Below are 25,710 nucleotides of genomic sequence, written 5' to 3' on the forward strand. Positions count from 1 at the left end.
AGGAGGCTGTTAGCTGCATGTTTCTGAGGCTTTTCCCAGCACAGATTACCATACCATGGGCATGTCAACACAAGGGTTCCTGGAGTTTTGATGATTTTAACTTAATTTGACAAACATGCATTGAAGACCCCCTTTTGCTAGTTCTACCAAGTCAGGCACGACCAAGATAGAGTCCCTACATTTGATCTTTCAACTGTTAGATTTTCAACTGACGACTGAAAAAAATGACAAGATGAGCAAAGGATCTTGGAATTGAAAAATTAATCCTGCAGGATCCACTCTGGTAGGCTTCACAAAAGGGGTGACATTTCATTCATTCAATCATGAATTGATCCAAGAGTTTATAAATAGACTGACATATTACTATGTTCCAGACAAAATCACCAGCCTTAGGGAAATTCCATTCTAGTTCATATTTCACAGCAGTTTCATATTTCTATTATATGTAATAGAATTTGTCAGGCAGAGCTGGAAAGAAGTAAATTCTAGGCTGGGGAACCAAGGGCTGGAGATGCTAAAGTGCAAAGAAGCTGTGGAACTGTAGGAATATTGCCTGGAGAAGGGGAGGGAAGTGTAGGGTATAAGACTGAAAAGGAGGTTAGGAAACCTAGTGTAAAATTCTTGCTGCAAAACTTAGATACTTCTTGAAGGCGATTTAGACATTAAATTAATCAGGAAAGTCATTTTAGAGACTACCTTCAGACCAGAGTCTGGAGGATGAATGGAGGTGAAGTACACCGGACACTTGGAAACCAGTCAGAAAGAATTTACATGAATCAAAACAAGAAAGGAAGGGAATTGAAATAAAGTGCTCTGTGAGTGTAAAACGTGGAGAACAGATTTTAAACATCTCAGAAATCTAATAAGACAACTTGTGCAGGGTGGATGTGGGGACTAAAGGAGTGTCAAAGATAACTCACTCCAAAACTCCAGGCTTTAACTTGGTGGTATTATTTCCTGGGAGGATGAAAACAGGGAAGATCTGAGGAAGATGGTGAGTTCTGTTTCACAGAATCTAGTTCAAATGGCAGCCCAATAAATAGTGGTGGAGGACTTTAGGGAAACAGTTTCAAAAGCCAAACTGCAGAGGGCTGCGGAGTTAGAATTTGAAGCAGACAGTGTAGACTGCGCGGAGACAGATGAGATAGCTGGGTTGACGGTTGGGGTGTGACAGAATGAGAGGTCTTGGTAAGTCAAGTGAAGTGATAGGTTGCCATGAGAGTGAGGTGAAAAGATTTCTGGGTTCCAGTGGGTAAAGCAAAGCCAAGAGGACCTAAGACCTAGACCAGTGATTTTTTTTTTTTTTTTTTTTAGCAGAGATAGGTTTTTATTGTTTTTATTATTTATTTTTGGTTGTGCTGGATCTTTCTTGCTGTGTGCAGACTTTCTCTAGCTGCAGTGACCCGGGGCTACTCCCCAGTTGTGGTACATGGGCTTCTTGCTGCAGTGGCTTCTTTTGTTGCGGAGCACCGGCTCTTGGCACGTGGGCTCAGTACTTGTGACACACCGGCTTAGTTGCTCCAAGGCATATGGAATCTTCCCAGACCAGGGATTGAACCCATGTCCCCTGCAATGGCAGGCAGATTCCTATCCACTGTACCATCAGGGAAGTCCTAGACCAGCAATTCTTGACTGGGCATTAGAATCACCTGAAGGGCTCATTAAACCACAGATTTCTGGGCCCTACTCCAGAGTTTCCAATTCAATAGGTCTAGGGTGGGGCCCAAGCATTTGCATTTCTAACAAGTTCCCAGATGCTGATGCTGCTGACCTGGAGGCCACACTTTAAAGATTTTAAAATCTTTAAAGGAGCAAAGTATTTAGCATCTGGCAAATGCTGAATAATTTTCTCAGTGAATGGATAAGAGTGCTTATATTCATCCTTGCAGTTAAAGACTAGCTGGAAGGTAGGGCCACAAGGGAGGATGGAAGACGGTGGTCAGAGAAGAACTTCAGAGTTTGAAGTCAGAGAAGGTGCAGTTTTTGGTGAAAAAAGTTCGGGATCACCCCTGCCAGGGGAGTGATGAGAGGTCAAGGAATTGAGAACTGCAAGGGTCATCAAAATGGATCACATCTAGTGAAGGCCTGAGTCTAAGGGGAAGCTCCAACAGGAAGTCAAGCTCTGAAGGGGAGTCTGCCTACTTCCTGGGTCTGAATAATGTAGAGTTGACTGTATACACCCACAGACACTAACCCATCCAGGTTAATGCACCAGTACAGGTAACACACAGTCAGGGAAGCTGGGGACCCTGTGACAGCTCTGTTTGCAAGTCCTACAAGTAGAGTCTGGGCCAGGCCTCAGATATTTTGGAGGGAGCTCTAGGGTGCAGATCACAGTCACAGTCTGGGGATTTCAACCTATGAGTTCTTAAGGGAGCTAGACAGACAGGAAGGCTGTTGACTCTAGGAGAAGTGAGTGGCTTGTGAAGAAAAAATTCCACTAGTTTAGCACGTTTATAGATTAAAGATGTCAGCAATGATTCTGAACCCCTTATAGCTTTCCCTTTACAGCTTTACAGGGGCAGCGTTCAGATCGCCCCTGTGGCAGCATGGGTGTGAGTGACTAGGTCTTAGATTAGGCCATCCACCTGTGCTCCCAAGAGGTCACTGGTGGCTCAGAGGGTAAAGAATCCGTCGGCAATGAGGAAGACCCGGGTTCGACCCCTGTGTCAGGAAGATACCCTGGAGAAGGGAATGGTAACCCACTCCAGTATTCTTGCCTGGGAAATTCCACGGACAGAGGAGCCTGGTGGGCTACAGTCCTTGCGATCACAAGAGTCGGACACGACTGAAGCGACTTCAGCATGCATGCACATAGAGAGTTATTGTGATCACAGAGTACGTGTCAACTTCTGGACACACACTGAGCACCCTATAAACACGAGTTACGATTTGTTACACTGTATGGGGCTTCCCTGGTGGTGCAGAGGTTAAAGAGTCTGTCTGCAGTGTGGGAGACCTGGGTTCGATCCCTGGGTCGGGAAGATCCCCTGGAGAAGGAAATGGCAACCCACTCCAGTATTCTTGCCTGGAGAATTCCATGGACGGAGGAACTTGGTGGGCTACAGTCCACGGGTCGCAAAGAGTCGGACACGACTGAGCGACTTCACTTTCACTTACGGGTCCTTGTCAGTGTTCCCGATACGTGTGCGGTCTCCCTTAACTATTGCGGGCGCTCTTTCCTTTCACCTTTCCCAGCCAGACAGCATTTGGCGATGCTGGTGACTGGTTGGGCTTGCGCACAGGGAGGAGCCGGGAGAAAATCGTGCGCAGCCGCGAAAGGACTTGCAGTGGCGCCTACCAGCCGCTGGGGGCCGCGGGGCTCCGGAGTTCTCCCGCCCCCAGAGGTCAGAGGTCACGGGGCCGCGAAGGAGAAGCTTTGCGTCGCGGATTCCCAGTCCTGGGCAGATGGCGCCGGCGCAGCGTTGTCCTCTTTGCCGCCAGACTTTCTTCTGCGGTCGCGGCCACGTCTACAGTCGCAAGCACCAGCGGCAGCTGAAGGTGGCTTTGGAGCGGCTCCTGCCGCAGGTACGGACGGGAGGCTGGAGGGGACCATGGACTGCCTGGGCCGGGGCTGTGAAGGCCCGAAAGGGTGGGCTCTGCGGATCCCGCCGGGGTCCTACTTAGCCTGCCCGCCTTGGCATCCTCTCCGCCGCAGGTGGAGGCCGCCCGCAAGGCCGTCCGCGCTGCTCAGGTGGAGCGTTACGTGCCCGAGCACGAGCGATGGTGCTGGTGCCTGTGCTGCGGCTGTGAGGTGCGGAAACACCTGAGCCACGGAAACCTGACCGTTCTGCACGGCGGGCTGCTGGAGCATCTGGCCAGGTCAGCGCCGGGCCCGGAACCACATACAGCGCTAGTTGTATGATACAGCGGTTGTATAATAGGTTTAGATTAATCTATCAATGAATGGAGGGAGGGTTTAGGGTGGGTGAGAGGAAGAACGTTTTTGTGATTTGATCAGATTGGATGATTCCGTCATCTTGTAGGCATGGCCAACCCTGAGGGGTAGCGGCCTTATGGTCCCAGTGGTCCCAGTGCTGGGGGTGGCCTTGATTGGACAACTGGCTCAATCAAGTTTCCTTCCCATCGCTTCCTCTCAGATTGTCACATTTTTATTGGAAGGGGAAAACTGGAGATCTTGAAACTACTGTTAGTATTCTCTCAGCCTTGCCCAGAGACCCAGGTGTCAGTTTGCATTGTTTATCAAATGCCATGTAATATTCTGTAATCTACCATTGAGATTACTTGTCCTTTCCATTCTCAGTCCAGAGCACAAGAAAGCAACCAACAAATTCTGGTGGGAAAACAAGGCTGAGTTCCAGATGAAAGAGAAGTTTTTGATCTCCCCCCAGGACTTTGCACGGTAAGTCATTCCTTCACATGATGAGGTGGCAGAGTGTAGATTCTTTGCATCTGTGTCAGGAGCTTCCTCTACTAATTGGACGGTTTAGAAAGGACTTCATTAGTGACCATTGTCTTTGTAGCACTCATTATTCTAGGCACCATGTTGAACAAAAATGAAATATGACAGAGTCCTTGAAAGGTTTATAATCTAGTTGAGGGGGTGGGATTTACAATGTATTTAGCAAATAGAGAAGTGTATAATAAAAGGTGATCGTAGTCAACTATTTAAATATGTGACAGACTACTAAGTTTCTTTAGAAATAAAAGATGCTTTTTATAGAGTGCAAAAAACTGATGCTCACCCAGTACCCACTTTTAATAGTTTTAACTGGCCTTGGAGGGCCCCAACTACCTGGAGTACAGGAAGCTTGGTAGCACAGAGGGAGTGAGTTGTGACTGCCTCAGAAAGAGGACTCAGGCAGCCTCACATCACCACTTTTATTGGGACTGTATTGAGATTATGGAGAGTGGAACCCAAGGGGATCCCAAAGCCAAAGTTAAGAAAATACATAGTGTTTATCATTCCTTTCTACTCAGTGTGGAGAATAATGAGGAATTAAGAAGGACTTCCCTGGTGGCTCAGACAGTAAAAGCATCTGTCTACAATGTGGGAGACCTGGGTTCAATCCCTGGGTTGGGAAGATCCCCGGGAGAAGGAAATGGCAATCCACTCTAGTACTATTGCTTGGAAAATCCCATGGACAGAGGAGCCTGGTAGGCTACAGCCCATGGGGTCGCAAAGAGTCGGACACGACTGAGTGACTTCACCTTCAACTTCACCTTCAAGAAGTACTTAAATCCCATCACCTTGTCTTCCCAGTTCAGACCGGGAGGAGATAAGAAACTGAGGCCAGGGACGTCCCTGGAAGACTTTTTAAAAAGTGGTCCACATCAAAAATTTTTTTAAATTAAAAAAGAAAAAGAAACAGGCCACTTACTTGTCACAGCCTGACCCAGCTCTATAGAATTTTTGGTGGATGAATAAAGGGTAGTTAGCAGAAAGGTTATAATTGAGAATTATATGGACGGACTCTCTAAACTTTTAATTTAAATATAGTTTTGATTTTTTCAAGCTCACACAAGACAAGGCCAGGCCAGGCTTGACTGATTTGACCTGTAAAGATACAAATGAGCCACTTTTAGATTCAGGCAGCTTATTACTTACATAGGCAGTGAAAAGAGTAAGCCCAAAGTGCCAGCTTCCCAGGTTGTCCCACACACCAAAAAGAACCATAGTGATACAAATAGGGCTGGGTGACTGTAGCATGAACTGTGGGATACTGTTGTTGGGGAGCCAAGACTAGACTGAAGCCACAGGCTTTATATCTGTGGCTCTAATCTGAGAACAGAAAGCCCCCTACCCCATCAGAACTGGGAGTTAATGAAAAACTGTTTCGTAACGACCTCCCGTGAGAGATAAGGAGACGAATGGGAGATGGCCTCCTAGCAGTTCCTTTCAGACCTCCTGTCCTCTTGTGTTCTGGGAGGATCATGCAGACCTTCTTGCCAAGACTTTGATAAGTCGCAGTTCAAGGCTTTGCCTGTCAGGACTGCCAGGGCACCATGGGAGAGCCATTCCCCTATATAAATGTTTTACATATTAAAATTAGGCAAAGACAAATTATTGTATAACTATTAAATTGATAACAATGACAAAAAATAAGAATTTAACATCTTAAAAAAATTTTTTTTTTGGTTGCTCTGGGTCTTGGTTGCTGCGTGTGCGCTTTCTCTAGTTGTGGACAGTGGGGGGCTACTCCCTAGTTGCAGCTTATAGGCTCCACCAGTGCTGGTTCAGTAGTTGTGGGGCACGAGCTTAGTTGGCTTGCATCATATGGGATCTTCCAGGACCAGGGATTGAACTGGTGTCTCCTGCATTACAAGATGGATTCTTAACCACTGGACCACCAGGGAAGCCCAGAATTCAAGTAACATTTGAAAACAAAACTCTGTACACCCTTAGAAGGATATTTTCTAAGGACTAAAGAACTGCAAAGAAATCTTGAGCTTTGCTTAGTAGTCTCATTGATAGTAGTACTGATATTATTCAGATACCTTTGTGTATATTGTAGAATAAAAACTACTGCAAATATATTGTCCCAGATATGGGACAATTTGGACATCAGAAAGGGTAATTGATTTTTTTTTTAAGTATGGTAATGGTTTTATAGGCTGTTCCTTTCCCCAGGAAATGCATACTGAAAAATTTAGAATTAGTCTCATGTTCTTGGGAGAAAGGAAAAGAGAGCTGGAGCCAGTATGGCAGAATGTTAACAGTGAATCTGGGTAAGAGGTACATGGGTGTTCATTGTACTACTGAGACTTGGTTTCTGGGAGCCTGACACTATTCAGAATCTAGAGAAAAATTATCTACTGAGGATCTTTTCACAACTGGCAGGGGCTGGGATTCTGGGGTGACTTGCCCCTTTCCTTTTTAGATTCAAGAAATCCATGGTGAAAAGTCTGGATTCCTATGAGGAAAAAGAGGATGAAGTGATTAAAGAGGTGAGTTAAAGGAAAGGCCTCTGAAGGACCCAGCCCCCCCTTCTGGTACCTGTCTAAGTCACCCCTCTCCCACAGATGGCAGCTCAGATCCGAGAGGCAGAGCAAAGCCGGCAGGAGATGGTTCGGTCTGTCTTAGAGGTTGGTTTCCCTCGGAGGAGCCAGAGCAGTATCCAAATCCACTGATTCCTGGTTCTCCCAGGTCCAGCATTTCACCTACCAGCTCTTCCGATGAAAAATTCATGGACTCCATCTGCTTGTCTTGAATTCCCTTCCCTGCCCACCAGGGGGCAGGCCTTATCAGTGGAGAAAATGTGGGTAGGGCTGGGAGGGAGGGAGGTTGCCAGATGGGGCAGTATCCTCAATTTGTCAATTTGTTTACTTCTGGAGGTGGGGAGCATGGCCTAGGCAAATTCTTAAGCATTCTAGACACATTTATGTTTCCTGAATCAAACTCAGCCTCAGACAGTGCCAGACCCAGAAGAGGGCTCTTCAGCACCTGGAAGCTGGAATGGGACGAGCAGGTAAAAGACTGTTAGGAAACCTCTTACTGGACATTCTCTCTTAGAATGTTCTGTGGCTTTGATCAGGACATGGAAACAAATCTCATTCTTGCTGTCCTCATGGCTAAAGGACCTTATCTGCCAGCCTGGCTCCTGTTTGTCTTTTTCAGCCAAGTAGCCTCCACCTCACAGCAGCCCTCATACTTGGACCTGCCACCAGCCCCCGAGCTCGACTGGATGGAGACCGGACAGCCTCTGACATTCATTGGCCATCAGGTACGATGGGAAATGGCTAGTGCCCCCGCAGTTCCCACGACACCCATCTCCCCTGGCTTTTCTGTGTATTCTGGCCTTTCCTGTGTTTGCAGGCTTTTCCCTCTGGCTGCCCTGTTCCACAGCGTCATGTACTCATTCCTCAGCCTCCATGGTGTCCACACTACCCCCACTGTCACGTAGGAGTGCCAACTCCTACATCATCCCATGCAGAGTCCAGTTCCAGCCCGACAGAGGGACACTTACAGACACCCCACAGGCACCTAACCCCCACACTCCTCTTTCTAGGAACTGTAGACAGACTGTCCCCTCCTTTTTTTCATCTCTCACATTCCCTCAATGAGTATGCCCACCTCCTTTTTTTCATCTCTCGCATTTGCTCATTGAGTAAGCCTTGTCTCCTTATTTCACCTTGGGACAGTCTCTACTCCTGCAATCTTGTGCCAAACATGAGAAAATAGCCTCATCACCTGCTATCTTACATCCTATCCTCCAGCCTCCTGCTGTGCTCTTTAGTTTTGAACATGTAATTGCTTTTTTAATTGAAGGATGGTTGCTTTATAATACTGTTGGTTCCTGCCATACATTATGAATCAGCCGTAACTATGTCCCCTCCCTTTTAACTTCCCTCCCACCGTCTTAAATAACATGTCTTCCCTCCTCTACTTACCCTTACCTTCCTCTTCAGCTCAGATGTCACTTTTTCATGGAAAACTTATAAATGTATGTCATACCATGTAAAAACCTGTGAATGTAATTTGTGTAATTCATACTTAGTTCTCTTCCCCAGTAATATGTATGCTCTGTGAGGAAGGAGTTTTGTTTACTTACCATGTAGTAGGCACTTTATTTTTGGACATCTCCAGCTTGAGCCCTTGAGTCTGGTGGGGACAAGACTGTCTTTCAATGATTTACTACACTGTGAGATTTAACATAAGCCCAGTGCAGCGTTAGCAATATGGCAGTGGTTCCATCCACCTCCTGTACAATTTCTTCCTCTAGGCTGAGTATCCTTATCATCTCTTGGCTTTCTTACAATTTTCCCCCCATTTTCCACTACAGGATACACCAGGAATTGGTAACATACACTCAGGTAAGGCCCATGGCAATGTTTCTTAAACTGTAAGAGGTTTTTCTTTTTGAGTTGTAGGTCTTTCACTGGTAGGAGGGTACCCGACACATATGTCAAATGCATCTAACTCAGAAAAGTAACGGACATACGTTTACCTGCTTAGCAGATTTTTTTTACTTTCATATCTAAGGTGTTTTAAAGTTAGTAAATGTTGGGACATGGTAATTCTTATGTGGGTTTTTGTTCAACCTCTGTATTTTTTAAAATACTACTTAATATTTTTATATTAAAGAGAAATAAGAACTATAAGGATATTTCTTTTATAGCAAGAATACATGCAGTTGTGGAGAAGGAAATAAAAATAAGGGTATCAACTAAATAGGGCCCTACTATATAGCACAAGGAACTGTATTTAATATCTAAAACTACTTGCAGTTGAGGGTCAGAGTCTCTGTACCTTACATAATGCCCACCATAGCATTAGACCTGCCACAGCCAGACAGCCTCTTTGTGTTTCCACTAAGGGAAAAAATATTTTGCTTGAAAAATGGAACACCACAAAACTTTAGCTTAATGAACATGTTTTCAAAAAAAGAAAAGCATCTGATGAAGAACTTGTATCTTCAATATATGAAGACCTCTCAAAACTCAATAGGCTTTCCAGGTGGCACTAGTGGTAAAGAACCTGTGTGCCAGTGCAGGAGATTTAAGAGATGGGTTTGATCCCTGGGTTGGGAAGATCCCCCGCAAGGGTCATGGCAGCTTACTCCAGTATTCTTGCCTGGAAAACCTCATGGACAGAGGAGCCCAGTGAGCTACAGTCCAGAGTCAGACACAACTCAAGCAACTTAAGCATAGCGCAAAACTAATAAAGGCATATAAAAAGTTGGTCATCAAAATAGCTAAACTATGGACTTACCTGATGCTTCAGTGGTTAAGGCTCTGCATTCAGTGCACAGGGTGTGGGTTTGATCCCTGGACAGGGAACGAGTTGACCATGTCACACAGCAAAAAAAAAAAAAAAAAAGTATGTATGCAGAACTCTTTGGAGAAGGCAATGGCACCCCACTCCAGTACTCTTGCCTGGAGAATCCCATGGACAGAGGAGCCTGGTAGGCTGCAGTCCATGGGGTTGCTGAGAGTCAGACACAACTGACTTCACTTTGGCTTTTCACTTTCATGCACTGGAGAAGGAAATGGCAACCCACTCCAGTGTTCTTGCCTGGAGAATCCCAGGGACGGGGGAGCCTGGTGGGCTGCCATCTATGGGATCATACAGTCGGACACGACTGAAGCAACTTAGCAGCAGCAGCAGCAGCAGAACTCTTATAGACTGCTGATGAGAATGCAAAATGGCATAACTACTTGGGAAGAGTTTAGCAGTTTAAAAGTTGAAAAAATCGAAACATACCCCAACAAATCTGAACAATTCAAAGAATACTCCACAAGGAAGGAATGACTGATACCTGTAACACACAATCTCAGAATAACTATGCTAAAAGGTAGACAAGAGTACATATTGTATTCCATTTATGCAAAATTATAGAAGAGGCAAACTAATCTATAGCAACAGAACACACATCAGTGGTTGCCTGGGAAAGGGGTATAAAGGAGATGCACTAAAAAATAATTTAAAGGGGCACAAGGATACTCGGTGTGATTTTACCCCAAACATTTCAAATTGTACACTTTAAATGTGTGCAGTTTGTTATGTCATGCCTCCAATAAGCTTAAGCCCCTCTAATTCCCATGGTCCAGAACTCAAGTGTTTTCATTTCTTCTTAAAGGGTCTTCCTTTTCCAGGTGCCACACCCCCCTGGATGGTCCAAGATGAGGACTGTAGTTCTGGGAACCAACAAATAGGACCCTCCTATGAAGAGTTTCTTAAAGAAAGTAAGTTAATACAGGAATGGTGATGGAGGCTTCCTACTCTGTAACTCTTCCTACTCAAATAAAACTGCTCATTGTAGAGGAAAAACAGAAACTGAAGAAACTCCCACCAGACAGAGTTGGGGCCAACTTTGACCACAGCTCCAGCACCAGTGCCGGCTGGCTGCCCTCTTTTGGCCGGGTCTGGAATAATGGACGCCGCTGGCAATCCAGGTACCAGCCCAGAGTCAGGACCTCAACGTGCTCCCCGCTGTGGAGATTGCACTCTTTGTGCTGTTAAGCTTTCATTTCTTTTCAGGCATCAATTCAAAACGGAAGCTGCAGCAAGAAACAAACAGCAGTCACATAAAGGAAAAACACTAATGGCTTCCTGATGTACTTCCAACCACCATAAGGCTCAAAGCCAAGGCAACAAATCTGCTATAAGCTATTATCCTGTAACTGCCTTTCTTAGGAACCAGACAAACCCAGTTATTTGATTTAATAAAGTTTTATTTTTCAAAATGTACAGCTGGTGGGACCTGTTTAGAAAAAGAAAAAAAAAAAAATCAGAACTATAGACCCTTGTGAAGGGGATGTGTACTTCGTATAGGAGGCCCAGGTTCACGAATCTTCACCAGCTCACCTGTTCATGCATCTTCACCAGCAGCTGGGGCATCTCCACCCTTGGTGTTTCTGGTGTAAATCACTTGAGCTCTGTGCTTTGAAACCAGTTTAATAAGTCCTAGGAAGAGAGGATAAAATTTTCACACAATAGTACTATAAAAACTCAACAAACTAGAAATGCTTAATTTAAACATGACTTTAGGAGACCTGCCTCCATTTCTTGGTGATAATCTAATCTGACTCACCCCTTAAAAAGAAGGGACTACTTTAAGGGGTGAGTTACCTACTCTTGGGATGGCTATCCTCACAACACTTTACTGTAATCTGAAAATCACTGTTTCCACTGTTAGGCACTACCAATAGCCTAGATTACATGCTAGAATTGTATTGCTAACCTCCAACTGAAGTGAAGTCACCCAGTTTTGTCCGACTCTGCAACCCCATGGACTGTAGCCTACCAGGCTCCTCTGTCCATGGGATTTTCCAAGCAATAGTACTGGAGTGGATTGCCATTTCCTTCTCCAAGGTAGGGATCGAACCCAGGTCTCCCGCATTGTAGACAGATGCTTTACCGTCTGCGCCACCAGGGAAGTCCACCTACTGCACTTAAAATGGCTAACATGGTCAGCCCAAACTAAGGTGCAAAAAGCCTACAAACCAGTACAACACTCCATCCTCTCACCTTTACTAAGGAGTTCCTGAAGGGCTGCTCTGGCCAGGGAACCACGAATCTTCAGTCTCTCAGAGACCACAGCTGGAGTTATAAGCTTATAGTTGGGAACTTCTTTACAGAGTTTGTCATATGTTGCTTTGTCAAACAAGACTAGGTTATTGAGCTTGTCCCGAACTTTGCCTTTGGACCACTTCTGCTCACCAAAAAAAGAAAAAAAAAAAAATCAGTGCTCTCTGAAGAACCAGTACTTCCGTTCTCTGGAAAAACCTGACTCAAAGAATTGTTACACGGTTGCAGAGCTATACAAGAGTGGGTCTGTCCCTTGGGCTGCAGAAACCTATAAAATTGAGAACCTGCAAACACTCAGCAAATTAAGGTTGAAATAATTATAGAGCCAAATTCAAAGTAAAAGAAACTGGTTACTGCTGAAGGCATTGGAGACACTACTTCGGGGGGAAAACAAACCATCTTTGAGGCTTTCGGATATTGGCTGAGCCCCACTAGCCCAATTAGAGTAGCTCAGTACACACTTTCATTTCCGAGTAGCATATACACCCCCGTTCTTTGTGTATGAGTCAAAACCAAAACGGTGATGTGAGTATAAACTCTTAATAACCTGACTCTAAACCCCACAACCTTACAAGCCGTTTACTACAGTATAAGGAAACGAGACTAGACGTCCCCAACATCCCTCACCGTTTGAGAGGCTATATTCCTACCTTCTTTTTGGCCTTGCCCCCAGATTTGTTCACTGGATCTTTGTCTTTCTTGGCCGACTTTCCGGCATCTTTCTTCTTCTTGTCGTCCTTGGGCGGCTGTAGGAGAAAAGCCGGAATGCGGCCAGGTCACAAGGCAGCCCTCCACGCTCCCGCTACTCCTTTGCCCCCAGCCCTGCCCAGACTCCACTACCGGAGCACATGGGGCAAGCTACAGCTCTCCCATCTCCACACGTGGCCCGGCAGTTATGTGAGCCCTCCTCTGATGCTGCCCCAAAAGCGCGCCGGCACCGCCCGCTCCCAGAACCACGCCAGCTTCCCCTACACCAAGCTGACCATAGCGAAGCCCGGAGAGCAGCTGCAACCACTGCCGCCTCGCTAAGATGTCGGACAAAAAGGAAATGCGCCCCGCGAGCAAGCCCAGAAACCTCCGGCCGCAGCGATTGCTTCCGGGACAAGGGGCGGGGCCGCGCGGAGGAAGTCCGGAGGCGCAGGTCGGGCTCAGGCGCCGGACTGGCTGCCGGAATCAGGGTCCGCCTCCGCAACGTCACGCTCTTGGCGTTATCCCTGGCTTTTAGATTTTGCGGCCAGTTGAGAGGCAGTCACGTTTTACACTTTCCTGGCGCTAAGATCCGGTAAAAAGGAAAGGAGAACAATTGTATAGGTCCCGGCAACTAAAGTCCCTGTTTTAGTGACACCCAGGCGTACTCCAAGTGCGCAAGCGCCTCAGCGGGAAGGGAAGCGAGGCCTGGAGCCCCGAGGGCGGGCCTCTTGCTGCGCTTCCGGGGCGGGGCCGGGAGGAAGAGGCCGTATCCTAGTCCGGCACCTCCGGCGGCAGCTATGGCAATTTTCAGTGTTTATGTGGTGAACAAAGCTGGCGGCCTTATTTACCAGTTGGACAGCTACGCCCCACGGGCCGAGGCTGAGAAAACGTTCAGTTACCCGTTGGATCTGCTGCTTAAGCTGCACGACGAGCGTGTGCTGGTAGCTTTCGGCCAGCGAGACGGCATCCGGGGTAGGTTAGGCTCGGTCCCGGGCCGCGAGGGGAGGTGGAGGGATGGGGAGGCGGGGCCGGGTGCTGCCTTGGTGGGCTGCTGTCTCTGGGCCGGGGGACGGATGAAGTTAGGAGCCAGGTCATTTGTACCGTTGGCGGGATCCGCAGTCTGAGCCTTGGTTGACGGTTAGCTTCGCCATTGCAGTGGGCCACGCAGTGCTGGCTATCAATGGTGTGGACGTGAATGGCAAGTATACGGCCGATGGGAAAGAGGTGCTCGAGTACCTGGGCAACCCTGCTAACTACCCTGTGTCCATTCGATTCGGCCGGCCTCGCCTCACCTCCAATGAGAAGCTCATGCTGGCCTCGATGTTCCACTCGTAAGTCGCACAACTCTTCCTAGATTCTGTCCGTCTACTCTTGGCTCATAGGCTGACTGGATTAGTGTAGTTCTGCGCTCAGAGACTTGCTGACTGGCGGTGCTTACCTTTCTCTAAAAAAGTAACATAGTCCCTCAGCTGTGTCCCACTCTTTGTGACCCCCCAACCCGCCATGGACTATAGCCCACCAGACTCCTCTGTCCGTGGAGTTCTCCAGACAAGAATATTGGAATGGGTAGCCATTCTCTCCAGAGGATGTTCCCCACCCAGGGATGGAACCTGGGTCTCCTGCATTGCAAATGGATTCTTTACCATTTATTTGAGCCACCAGGGACGCCCCCCCCCCATCTACATAAATCCATTCCATAATTGTGGGAGATTTTATTCCTTGGCTAAACCTTTGCTTGTTTTTCTGATTGAGCTTGAGTAGTAGAAGAAAATTCCTATTTATGACCAGGGTTAGAGCAATCCTTATCAATTGGCCAGGTGAGGGGAGTCCATCTAGTCATACCAAGAGTGATCTGAACATAACTATAATTTTTCTGTAAATTTTCTCAGGGCCAGCCAGTTAGAGCATTTGAGGGGAGAAATCCACCAAGGTAACCCAGAACTACTAGACATAGATAATTGGTCACAAACCCAACAATTGGATTGAACTAGCATAGGATCATGCCTATGATAGAAAAACATTTGATTTGTGTGCCAAGATTCACGAAGTCAAGAAAATATTATAAATGATTGTACAAGTCGTGTCAAGGATTTTGGGCAAGTTGTCCACCTCCAATGTCTTCTATTCTTGCTGTGAGTGTAGGGTCCCATCAGCCTTCTCTGCCTCCTCCTAAATCGTCAGTTCTGTGTCATGTAAAGAATTGATCCAGTATGACTAGGCTTTAGGTAATGCTGGCCAGTGGTGTGATTTTATTTGCCTAAGTCACCTTCTCCTTCCTGAATTTTAATGTGTTCATCTTTAAAGTAAGGTGATTAAATGATCTTTAAGATCCTTTCCTGCTGTCAGTTGTATTACAAGATGGGTTGGATATGCATACCCAGCTGGTGGGTAAACATGGCACGTAATCCCAGAGTGTTAATTTTACCCAAAGTTTTCAACGTACTATGTTTTGTAGCACAGTGTGAATGTGAAATACATGCAGAATTCAAATGGATTCTTATGAAATTTTGATACTGCTGCTTCTATTTCAAGCTGTAATTTAAGTGTTCAGAACATAAGGGTCACCTTGGTGGAAAAGTTTGAGAAGCACTCTTCCCTTATAGCATTGAGGTGCATTCCCAACTTTGCCTTTCTTGCAAATAGGCTGTTCGCAATCGGCTCCCAGCTGTCTCCTGAACAGGGCAGCTCAGGCATTGAGATGCTGGAGACAGATACATTCAAACTGCACTGCTTCCAGACACTGACAGGTACGCACTTCCAGACAGGCCAAAGGCATGTGATGGGTCTGGTTGGAGGAAGGCATTGACCAAAGTTGGCTCTGGTAACCAAGGGGGTGGTGGTTAACCTTTTCTGGGACAAGTGCAGTTATTTGTTTTGTGAATCTAAAGCCAATATTTAATCTTGCCGCCAGTTTTGTCCATGTTCAGCCCTCGTCATCCTGTGCGCAGATAAACTCACCTTAGTGTTCTCTCATGTTGCACACATTTTGGAAGGTGTAAGTGTTGTTCCAAAATGAAACTGGAATGCCAGTTGAAAATGGCCTTTGGATCCTGAGTGGCATGTCCTCACTTCGTGAAGGCAGAGCACTGAAAACTGCCTGAGTTTGTTCCCTGCCTGGCGCTTTCTGCTGAGGGGCACCCAGGCCAGAGCTAGAACCCAAAGCCTAGTCACTCAGTCAGCTGGGTGGTGCTATAAAGTCATCTCACTTCTCTGCTCTCACCTGTAGATTCAAAGTCTTGCTTTTCATGCTTTATGAGGCAATAAGGATAAAGTAAAAATGAGCATATAAAGTGCTGTACAAACAGGACAATATTATTTGCTGATTCTCTACCCTTTGGTAATCATTCCCGGTCCCTCTCCAGGGATAAAGTTTGTGGTGCTGGCGGATCCTAGGCAGGCTGGGATAGATTCTCTTCTCCGAAAAATTTATGAGATTTATTCAGATTTTGCCCTGAAGAATCCATTTTACTCCCTGGAAATGCCCATCAGGTAAGCGGTCCCAGTCTGTAGATTCTAGTCAAGCCTCCTTGTTTCCTCTCCCTGTATTTTCTTCCCCAATGTCATTTTGAAGTGTAATAGAATTATTTAAAAATAAAACAAAAGTAACTAGCCTTTCACTTATTTATTCTTTGAGAAAGCAAGGAGTTTCCCTGAGGTTCATGGCCTTCAAGCAGAGTTTCCACTGGCTCTGCCTCTGTACTCACGGTGGGGAGAGAGCCAGGCCTAACACTTTGTCCTTACTTGTGCCTCCTGGGCCTGGCCTAGGTGTGAACTGTTTGACCAGAACCTGAAGTTAGCCCTGGAGGTGGCAGAGAAGGCTGGAACCTTTGGACCTGGGTCTTAGGCTGAACCTGCAGTGGACCCCACCAAATTCTTGAGATCCTACAGCAGGAATCCTGCGGTTGCCACTTTGATGGAGATCCCGGCAGCATTGTTATTGCACTTGAAAATGGGAGGATGCTGAGCCTGATGACGTGTTCTGATCCCGAGCCTTAATACCATTCTCTCTTTCCTCCTATATCTATCATGGTCCTACTTCCCAACTCTATACAAATTATTTATAGGAGGTAGGCCCATAAATGTTGTAATAAACATTCCTTTGAGTTCAGTGTTTGCTATCCTAATTGATGGTTTGGGGGAGAAAGCCTCAGAAGGGGAAACAGGAATGATAAGGGAATTGAAGGAAGCTGAGATAGTGTGTTCCAGTAGAAAACAAAACAAATATATATTCATTAAGTGAATGAATGAACATGGGACTTTGAAGCAGGAGCCTTGGATTGCCACTGACTTCCTGGGTGGTGTAGTGATGATGATAATGAAAACAATGATGGAACATTTATCAAGGGCTCACAGCCAGGTTTTCCTGCTTTATCTCACTGCATTCTCTCCCTTAGCTCAGGATGTTCATCCTGTTTGTGTTACAGATGAGATTTAGCAAAGTACAAACTCTCTGCTTTGAAGTCTCAAAGCTAGTTACTAGCAGACCTTGAACCTAGACTTTCTGACTATACTGTTGCCTCCTTCCAGCAAGTTATTTAAACTGCCTGACACCCAGTAGCATCATCTCTAAAATGTTTATTGAATTCTGCAGTATGAAGTTGAAGGCAGAAGAGGCAGGAGCTTAAAGGAGTCCATTTACCCTTCAGCTTTCCCATTCCAGGGGAGTGAAGTCTCTCGTGGGGTAGAGAATGCAGGTTATTTCCCAAAGGAAAGCTATCTCTGGCTTGTATTACGCCTTTTGAAAAAATGATTCACTGACAAGGTTAGTATCAAATGTAGTTTTAATTCTCTATAACAAATCTTTCTACCCTCCCACCTATTGTACCCTTTGTATTGGTGAGAGTGACCCTTTGGCCCTGGAGTCCAAGGTATTGGCAGGACCAGTTGCCCCCCTGCTGAGGCCTTCTGGCAGAAGTCTTGGGCCATGGCTGCCCAGCCGCTGCAGGCAGGAGATGCCTCACCTCAGGTGAGGAGGGTGAGATGGAGACAGGATGGGGTTCAGGAGAGGGAGAAGAGTATAGGAGACACCCTAAGTGCAGGGGCTTCCTATTTGAAGGCAGGAAATAGGAGCTAATGGAGTCCAAGAACAAAGGTGGTCCTTTAAATAGAGATGAGATGAGCTGGGACCTCATTAACTACTGATAACTTCTAGTGCCACGTAGATAAGGAAAAAGGAGCAGAAAGGGAAAGTCAAAGGTGTTAGTCAAGACGGCCCCCTCCCTCCTTTTCCTCCCTACCCCCATGGAGGGGAAAGGCCCCAAGTACGACAGGATGCTCCGAGCCTGTGCTGTCTTCACTCAGCCTTCTTGGGCACTCGGCCCATCTTGGTGCGGATGTTTCGTAGAAGGAAGAAGGCACCTGTGCTGGCTGCACAGATCACCTCAGCCACCCAGAAGGCTGTGCTCCAACTGTAATGTTTGGCAATGGTGCTGAAGGGCAACCCAGCCAGAAAGCCGCCCACTGTCAGGGAGGAGAAGAGCCCGTGTCACTGTGAGGCTAGAGCCAGAGAGGCTTAATCCAGCCCCTCGCTGGCCTGAGTGCAAGGCATCAATGGGGGTATCACTTACCGTTGGCCATGAGTCCCACAATGGCATGGGAGGTGCCACACAAGTTGGGAGGGGCGCACTCATTGGCTATAACTCCAAACAAGGCAATGGGACCATAAGAGGAGAAACCAAACACAGCTCCCAACACCAGGATCCAGAGCTGTAAGGGCAGCGCAGGGTGGCAATTAGAGTCTGAGAAAGACTGCTACCTACCTGCCCCTGCCACAGGAGAGAGTGCTTGGCCCTAGGATCAAACAGTTGTAACAAGGAGAGTGGCTCCCACACACAGACCACTTCCCAGTACAACTGACTACAGGACTGGAGGAGCAGGGGCCACACTGAACCAACCTGGGGGGCTGTGTGGGTAGGTGAGGGAGGTACAGAAGCCATCCCTCTTGAGTTAGATGCTGTCCCCTCTCAAGATTTGTGCAAGCCAGATTGGCTAGGGACGAGGCAGAGCGAGGTAGGGTAAAGGTGAGATACACCAAGAGGAAAACCAGAGATAAACATGGAGCACCTCGTTCTCTGTAAAGCCTGTGAGCTCAGCAAGAGGGTGAAGAGCCGGAGTCCAGAAAGCAATATCCTAGAGGAGCACAGAGAGGAGAAGAAACCAGGCCCAGAGTCAAGGAGGGGCACCAGAGCACAGAAGAGGGGAACTGAGGTATGAACAGCTGAAAAGGACAGTCCGAGAAAGGCCAGGGAGAGGAAGACAGTGGCCCTTGCTTTCTCATCCTTGTCCCTGCTGTGAGCCAGGCCCTCTTTATTTACCTTGGGGGAGTCACTGGTCACAGTGGCCCGGAAGAGGTACATGGACGCCGTCATGCCAGCCATCATGAACAGCAGCAGGCCATGGCGGGGATTCCCGTAGATGGACAGCCCTGCCTGTGGGCACAGTCCTGGCAACGTCAGGCCCCAGGAGCAGCGGAGAACCCCCACCCCTGGACTCTGACACAGCAGGCCTCTGCTGACTGGTCTTTGGCAATCCCACTGCAGTTCTTGGCCCAGGGCAGCTCTGGGAGGTCCTGGGACCTGCTTATTATGTTCTGAGGCCAAACTCCACAACATCCCTTCCTCCACCTGGGGCAGGCTTGAGGACATGGGCTGGCAGGCTGCACCCAGTTTTCCTGGGGCTGTGGAGAAGCTAGGTGGAGAGAAATGCTGGCTCTCCTTGACATCAGTTAGCTTCATCTCCACATTCTTAACGAAGAAAAAATATCCTGGAAACATTCCCACCTCAGCCAGCCTAAACCAGCACATGCCAAGCTGCATGTGCCCCAGGGCTCCCACTTCTGGTGTCCCAGTCATGCTGGGAAGATTTAAAGGGACCCTCCTCCTTCCTGTCCCTTCTGCCCACTCACCTTGGCCATGGCCCGGTCTGACAGGTAGCCAGCTGCGATGCTGCCTACAAGGCCCCCAACCTCCAGGGCACTCATGTAGGAGCTACCTGCAGTGAGGAGTTGCAGTGGGAAGAGGGAAAGGAAGGGTGGAAGGGTGTTACACCTTGGGGTTGTCCCAGACTGGCTTAAACCCAGAGAGGCACAGGGTCCCCAGGAGTGACTGACTACAGCTGCCTGAGTAGTCTCTGGCCTCAGGACAGGCGGGGGGATAAAGGGAACTGGGCCTGAATTTCCCATCCGCTGCACTGGCTCCTGCTCCCTAGGCCTGCCCCATCCCAACACTCATCTCACCCACGAGGGCAGACTGTCCTCTCTCCTGGATGAGGAAGAACTGGCCCCAGTCAGTACAGCACGTCTTTACTCCAAACACCACAAGGTAGCCGGTGGAGAGCACCCACAGGTAAGGGGTCAGCAGCAGCTCCTGTAAGGTACTCTCCTCCTTCGAGGAGCCTGGGGGTGGGAGGAGGCCAGGCCTCAGACTCTGCTCCAGCTGCCCTGCCCCCCTCAAGCCCCCACCACTCATTAACTAGCCACAGGGACAGAGTCCATCCACATAGACAAGGATCAGCACAAAGGTACCCCCTCACCTACCGTTCTGCCCTCTCCCCTCCACTGCAAGTCTCAACCAATGAACGAGAATGTGAGAACCAGTGAGGATGGAGGAGGTACCCAAGACACTTAAGCTTAGGATGCTGTCCACACAAGGAACTGGCTTTGTTACCAGGAAGGACCAGGCTATAACATGAGTCATAGCATTTGTTGGCTCTGCCACTTGGCTGGTACTGCTGTCTCTCAGGATAGAGTTTTACTCCCCAGTACTCCTGCCTGGAAAATCTCATGGATGGAGGAGCCTGGTGCGCTGCAGTCCATGGGGTCACTAAGAGTTGGACACGACTGAGCGACTTCACTTTCACTTTTCACTTTCATGTATTGGAGAAGGAAATGGCAACCCACTCCAGTGTTCTTGCCTGGAGAATCCCAGGGACGGCGGAGCCTGGTGGGCTGCATCGTCCAGTCTATGGGGTCGCATAGAGTCGGATACGACTGAAGCGACTTAGTGGCAGCAGCACCCACTCCATCACCATCCCTCCCCTGACATCCATTGGCTAGCACAGGGCCAAGCATACAGCCATCTTCAGTGAGAGTCTGCCAGGTGAATGATACAGGTTCCCAGAGGTTGGCTTCGGTGGGTACTCACCCTTCTTGCCCTTGGAGGGGGTGGGGTCCAGGTTTTGGAGGCCAACATCAGCAGGTTCATTGCGGATGAGCAGGAGACAGAGGAAAGAGACGGCTACACACAGTGCCCCAGACAGGGCCAGCGCGGTGCGCCAGCTGTAACTCCGGGCAAGGATGGTTGCCAGGATGGGGCCCAGCCCTCCAGCGAGGTTCATGCTGGTTGATAGGATGGCCCACCAAGTGCCGAACTGAGATGGCTCAAACCACTGTGGGGCAGAGAGGAACAGAGTAGGTGCCCAGACCCCAGTCAATTCAGAAGGTGGGGTCAGGTGGGACAGACCCAGGAGCTCACATTACAGGAAGGAGGGAGAGGGCGCTTCTACTCGGCAAGGCCAATTCCCTCATCTGCCACCTGATCCCACCACGTTCGGCCTCCTAAAATATCTTGACAAGCAACAGGAGCTGGGCTGAAACTCCTGAGGAACCTGCTCTGGGGTGGAGGTGCCAGCGCGCCCGTGTGGTCTTTAGGTGTCCTCTCTGCCAATCTGAACCGGCTCCTCGGAAGCAGACACTCACCTTCCGCAGAACCTTGCCACATGGGGGCCAGCCCAGCCCCTGTGCCAGGCCATTGAGGAACCAGAGAGCAGCGAAGACAGGCACTGTGGAGCTCCAGGAAAAGACTACGTTGACCAGGCCGACCAGGAGGAGCCCAGAAGAGAAGAGCCAGCGAGCACTCATCTGGTCAGAAAGCACCCCGCTCACAAACTTGCTGATGGCGTAGGCAGCGGACTGGCTGCTCGTGATGAGCCCTGCAGAGGAGGAGAGCGGGGAGCAGGACATCTGGGGGGTTAGGGGTGGGCCAAAGGCACAGGAGGGTGGAGGACGTCATGGGGTCAGGTGTGCAGAGGTGCCTGGCAGGGTGAGACGGGTTCCTTCCAAGAGGAAGGATTCCTGACATTCATTCATGGTGCCAGGCTGTTCCTTCTGTCTCTCTATTAGCATTAGCCCCAGGCTGACCCATGACTTTTCAGCCTCTTGGAGAGTCCTAGCAGCAGCTGTCAGAGGGCAGGCCAGCCCTCCTCCCTGTGATTCTCATATACCTGATTTCCCCCTCAGGGCCTCTGGCAGTTCTGTTGCCCCATCTCTGAACATAGGGCAAAGGCTTAGAATCGGAGTCAAGGACCTTATTCCTCCTGAAGGGATAGCCTGCTAGACCACATGGAGTCATTGTGCCAACTCCCTGGTTTCCAGTGCTCACAATGTCAGCAGCCAGCACTCACCCTGTGGTCTAAGCCTGCACCCACAGAGATGCAGAAACTGCTCAGAATCCCCTTGACACACAGTGTCTCTGGGACACCTGTTGGTCACAGGCACACATGCACACACACATGAGAAATGCAGCCGTCAGACATGCACAGACCATACCCACTGTCCTTTACCTGTGCCCACTGACATGGATCTCAGAGCTTCCTCATCCTGCACATGCACTGTCCCTTGGCCTCAGCTGTGCAGACAATCCACACACGTTCCGTGCCTATACCCACCACACTGCACAGACACTCAGCTTGTCCTGCTGGTCCTGTGTTCCTGAGCCCATCACCCTGCCCTGCCAGGACTCACCCAAGTCATCTTTGTCCAGAGGGATCTCCTCCACCAACGATGGCATGACAAAGGAGAAGGTCTTGCGGTTGAAGTAGTACAGGCTGTAGCCTCCAAACATGGCCGAGAAGATCACGGTTCGGTAATAGCCGTAGCCTCGGGCTGCCATGGTGGCAAGGAGCAGGCCCTACTGGCTGGGACACAGAGTCTCTGACCACGGCTGGGGCTGGCGGGCTCTCAGTGCCAAGTCTGCTGAGTTAGGCTTTTTCTGTTCCCTCCTCCACCCAGCCTCCCCGGCTCCCTTTATAGCCTCCTTCTGGACAATCATTAAGCCTGGGGCGGCTCCTAGGGAACCCGGTGTCCTGAGGGAGACAAGAAAATAGGAGATTACTGACGCCCAAGCTGTGGGGGCTGGAGGGGGTTCAGGAGGGAAGGCAGTGTCCCTGACCTGGGCCAGCACCCGGTGTCCCCAGGATTTCTTTCACGGCGCTTCCGCCTCCGCGAGCCTATGAGACCAGCGGTGATTAAAGACTTTTCCTAATTACTTTTGTCTCCTTGCGCCCAGGGGAGGGAGCGGTGGGCTGATCCAGCCGGCTTCCTCAGCCACTTACCTCATTCATTCAGGGAAAGTTTATTGAGGGATTACTGGTTGCGAGGCACTGCACTAGGTGCTGGGTTAGTTTCTACACATACACATTCAATCAGACACGAACTCCAAACAACCTCTCTTCCAAGTCTTCCACAGCTGACTTCAAGCCCTTAACTCCCGATACTTCTTGGCACACGGTGGGGCGTAACTGTTTATTGATAGTTGCAGAACTGTAAGCAAGGGGAGGCAGGAGAAACTCCCCAGCTCAAGACACACAGTGTCACATCGAAAGCCCTGCTAGGGGCTGAGGTCTGATCGCCTTTACCCTTGACGTCAGTATGGGCTCCGGTCTGGCAGGCTGGGGCTTCAGGGACCGTGACTGGACAGCCCGTGGGCGGGAAGGTGCAGCGGCGGACTGCCGGCGCAGTGCCCAAGCGCCCCGCTTCCCAGGGCCCCGGCAATACGTCCCCGGCTTTTCGGCTCGGTGGGGAAAGCAACCGGAGCAGAAGGCGTGGGCGCAAGCGGAGCAGTTGGCCGCTCGGAGGCCCCAGAGGCCCCTCGCTTCGGGGGCCGAGTGGCTCGGCCTGACCGGGTGGAACCGAGCGGTAAGAAGGGGAAGGAGGGAGAGAGGCGGCGTGCTCTCGGCACCTGCCCAGCCCCGTGTCCTCAAGCTACCCAGGACACCCGACTCCGGCTGGGAATGGACGAGGGCCCGAGTGCAGGGGCTGGAGTGGTGCGGGAACCCCAGGACTCGTGTAACACAAAGGAGCGGGCGCGGACTGGTCCCAGACAGAGCTTTGGCGGCCCCTCGACCCAGCGAGTGCCCCCACCCCTGAACCGGCAGCCGCAAAAACAGCTCCGGGCGGGGTAGAAAGCTGGGCCTCCGACGAAAGAGCCGCAACACCTGAGACTCGCGCTCCAGTCCCGCCCTCAGGAGACGCCCCTCGCCCGCACACCGCCCCCTACCTGAACGGAGCTGGGAACAGGAGTAGCAAGGGGCGGGGCCGGCCGGGCCTGTCGGGCGCATGCGCGCGCCCTGAATGGGGCGGGGCCTCCGCCTGCGAGTTGCAGTCGTAAGAGTCGATCCTGCTCTAATGGTTTAGGTTTAATCTTGCGGGTCACCCTGGTCCTCGGATGAGGACAGCGCCGCTTAGGGGCTGGAGACGTATGTTCCCTTCTTAACTGATCGGCTTCGAGAAACCATTTTTTAGTAAGTGCCTCCGGCTACCAGTCACTGTTTTCACAGTCTGGGAGATGTCTTGTGTTTTCTGTAAAAATTAGTGCAGGCCTCAGTAAGCACAATTTGAAGATTTATCTTGTGGTCAGATTGTTGGGGACATAGTTAAAATAGCTGGAGTGTTTAAAGTGTGGACCCTGAGTAAAGCTTAAATTCGAATTCCGGACCCACTACTTGGATCAGCGTGTCCCTGGGTAATTAATAATCTGTATGAGCCCCAGTTTCTTACCAACCTCATAGGGTGATTGTGAGGGTTGAACAGATTTAGAACTCCGAAAATTTAGATAATTGCTTTCACCGAGTATATAAAAGAATTGCTGAAATTATTTTAAGTGCTTCAAAGTTGAGAGTAAAGCTGTGTTTTTTTTTTTTTTTTTAATCTATTATCTATTTTTTGGCTGCTCTGGGTCTTCAGTTGCTGTGGGCTTTCTCTAGTTGTGGTGAGCGGGGTCTGCTCTCTCATTTTGGTGTGCCGCTTCTCATTGCCGTGGCTTTGCTTGTTGCTAAGCATGGGCTCTAGGGTGCATGGATTCAGTAGTTGTGGCGCACACAGGTTGCTCCATGACATGTGGGATCTGCCTGGACCAGGGGTCGAATCCGTGTCCCCTGCACTGGCAGGTGGATTCTTAACCACTGGACCACTAGGGAAGTCCCAAGAGTAAAGCTCTTTTAGAGTGATGTTAAAAACACAGCAGCAGGTCCAAAATTGAGTTGCTTAGCTAAGCCCCACATCACCAAAGGGAGACTTCATTACAGTTTTGCCTCTCCCAGAAATGGGATCTTAAATAAGTTAATCAGGAGTTGCCTAATCAGTACTAGTTATGTCATCTACCTGACAGATCCTCTACCGTTCCCTAAAGGAAAGTAACCTGGTAATAACCAATCTGCCTTTTGCCTAGTTTAATTTCTTGTTCCTTCTACCTATAAAAGCCTTTCATTTTTTACAGCTCCTCAGAGTGCCTTTCCAAGTGCTAGACTGGATGTGTCCTGATTTATAAATTGTTGAATGAAATCAATAAGATCTTTAGAATTTACTCAGTTGAATTTTGTTTTTTAACAGCAGAAAAATGATCAGGAAAGGGAGGAGAGGCAAGATAAGATAGGACAACTGGTGGCTGAACTTGATTAACTGAACAGATATCTACTGAGCCAGAGCCTAGTGTGTATCAGGCACTGTGCTTTCATGAGGTAGAGCCCGGGGCCAGGAAAATGATTCTCTCCAAAACCAAGCCATATCAGAATCCGTATTTCACCTAGAAGACAGGGAGCCATTGTTCCCCCCTCACTTATTGTTAAGGTATAAAATACAAAAGGTATGAAAAAAAAGTGCAAATCTCAAGTGTACAGCTCAATGTTTTGTTTTTTAAAAACATACGTTAATGCCCTTATAACTACTGCTTAGATTAAGTTAACTTTCCTATCACTTTATTTTGGAAATGTTCAAACCAATAGAAAAATTGCAAGAATACCCTTCACCTCTCAAA

The 25,710-nt window shown here is 48.9% G+C and overlaps 4 protein-coding genes across 6 annotated transcripts; 2 read left to right on the forward strand and 2 right to left on the reverse strand.

Annotated features, from left to right (window-relative positions):
• Positions 1-3,374: 3,374 nt before the first annotated feature.
• Positions 3,375-11,142, forward strand: CENATAC (centrosomal AT-AC splicing factor). Its single transcript, XM_052652244.1, has 11 exons — positions 3,375-3,528; positions 3,659-3,822; positions 4,265-4,363; positions 6,843-6,909; positions 6,985-7,047; positions 7,366-7,430; positions 7,580-7,685; positions 8,745-8,775; positions 10,558-10,647; positions 10,725-10,857; positions 10,943-11,142. Exons 1-11 carry the CDS (start codon positions 3,409-3,411, stop codon positions 11,016-11,018), a joined length of 1,014 nt encoding a protein of 337 aa, XP_052508204.1. The 5' UTR covers positions 3,375-3,408; the 3' UTR covers positions 11,019-11,142.
• A 4-nt stretch (positions 11,143-11,146) lies between these two features.
• Positions 11,147-13,116, reverse strand: RPS25 (ribosomal protein S25). 2 transcript variants are annotated; one of them, XM_052652247.1, is made up of 5 exons: positions 12,976-13,116; positions 12,643-12,738; positions 11,933-12,116; positions 11,270-11,368; positions 11,147-11,165 (listed from the first exon to the last, which is right to left on the reverse strand). In XM_052652247.1, the coding sequence occupies exons 1-4, from the start codon at positions 12,976-12,978 to the stop codon at positions 11,274-11,276; spliced, it is 378 nt and encodes a 125-aa protein (XP_052508207.1). In that variant the 5' UTR covers positions 12,979-13,116; the 3' UTR covers positions 11,147-11,165; positions 11,270-11,273. The 2 variants fall into 2 exon arrangements, with proteins under 2 accessions (XP_052508207.1, XP_052508206.1); XM_052652246.1 differs by lacking the exon at positions 11,147-11,165 and having other exon boundaries at positions 11,211-11,368.
• A 134-nt stretch (positions 13,117-13,250) lies between these two features.
• On the forward strand, positions 13,251-16,783 carry TRAPPC4 (trafficking protein particle complex subunit 4). The gene is made up of 5 exons (XM_052652245.1): positions 13,251-13,654; positions 13,839-14,013; positions 15,326-15,429; positions 16,045-16,171; positions 16,448-16,783. The coding sequence occupies exons 1-5, from the start codon at positions 13,480-13,482 to the stop codon at positions 16,524-16,526; spliced, it is 660 nt and encodes a 219-aa protein (XP_052508205.1). The 5' UTR covers positions 13,251-13,479; the 3' UTR covers positions 16,527-16,783.
• Positions 16,784-17,247: 464 nt separating this feature from the next.
• On the reverse strand, positions 17,248-23,993 carry SLC37A4 (solute carrier family 37 member 4). Of its 2 annotated transcripts, none has more exons than XM_052652507.1 (10): positions 23,956-23,993; positions 22,422-22,762; positions 21,378-21,610; positions 20,824-21,067; positions 19,917-20,075; positions 19,587-19,672; positions 18,997-19,110; positions 18,746-18,811; positions 18,250-18,388; positions 17,248-18,142 (listed from the first exon to the last, which is right to left on the reverse strand). In XM_052652507.1, exons 2-10 carry the CDS (start codon positions 22,567-22,569, stop codon positions 17,976-17,978), a joined length of 1,356 nt encoding a protein of 451 aa, XP_052508467.1. In that variant the 5' UTR covers positions 22,570-22,762; positions 23,956-23,993; the 3' UTR covers positions 17,248-17,975. The 2 variants fall into 2 exon arrangements, with proteins under 2 accessions (XP_052508467.1, XP_052508468.1); XM_052652508.1 differs by lacking the exon at positions 23,956-23,993 and adding an exon at positions 22,849-22,908.
• Positions 23,994-25,710: the final 1,717 nt, after the last annotated feature.

Source organism: Budorcas taxicolor, chromosome 15, assembly GCF_023091745.1.
Source record: "Budorcas taxicolor isolate Tak-1 chromosome 15, Takin1.1, whole genome shotgun sequence".
Lineage (NCBI taxonomy): Eukaryota > Metazoa > Chordata > Mammalia > Artiodactyla > Bovidae > Budorcas > Budorcas taxicolor.

Excerpts from the sequence above, each read along its gene's own strand:
- SLC37A4 (XM_052652507.1), bottom strand. The coding sequence starts at position 22,569 with ATGGCAGCCCGAGGCTACGGCTATTACCGAACCGTGATCTTCTCGGCC. Across the intron at positions 19,111-19,586 it reads CAGACCGGGCCATGGCCAAG|GCAGGGCTGTCCATCTACGG; the intron begins GTGAGTGGGCAG and ends CTGTGCCCACAG. Across the intron at positions 18,143-18,249 it reads TGTGGGACTCATGGCCAACG|TGGGCGGCTTTCTGGCTGGG; the intron begins GTAAGTGATACC and ends CCTCCCTGACAG.
- RPS25 (XM_052652247.1), bottom strand. Across the intron at positions 12,117-12,642 it reads GGGGCAAGGCCAAAAAGAAG|AAGTGGTCCAAAGGCAAAGT; the intron begins GTAGGAATATAG and ends TTTGGTGAGCAG. Across the intron at positions 11,369-11,932 it reads TCAGGAACTCCTTAGTAAAG|GACTTATTAAACTGGTTTCA; the intron begins GTGAGAGGATGG and ends CTCTCTTCCTAG.
- TRAPPC4 (XM_052652245.1), top strand. The coding sequence starts at position 13,480 with ATGGCAATTTTCAGTGTTTATGTGGTGAACAAAGCTGGCGGCCTTATT. Across the intron at positions 13,655-13,838 it reads CCAGCGAGACGGCATCCGGG|TGGGCCACGCAGTGCTGGCT; the intron begins GTAGGTTAGGCT and ends TCGCCATTGCAG. Across the intron at positions 15,430-16,044 it reads CTGCTTCCAGACACTGACAG|GGATAAAGTTTGTGGTGCTG; the intron begins GTACGCACTTCC and ends GTCCCTCTCCAG.
- CENATAC (XM_052652244.1), top strand. The coding sequence starts at position 3,409 with ATGGCGCCGGCGCAGCGTTGTCCTCTTTGCCGCCAGACTTTCTTCTGC. Across the intron at positions 3,529-3,658 it reads TGGAGCGGCTCCTGCCGCAG|GTGGAGGCCGCCCGCAAGGC; the intron begins GTACGGACGGGA and ends TCTCCGCCGCAG. Across the intron at positions 3,823-4,264 it reads CTGCTGGAGCATCTGGCCAG|TCCAGAGCACAAGAAAGCAA; the intron begins GTCAGCGCCGGG and ends TTCCATTCTCAG.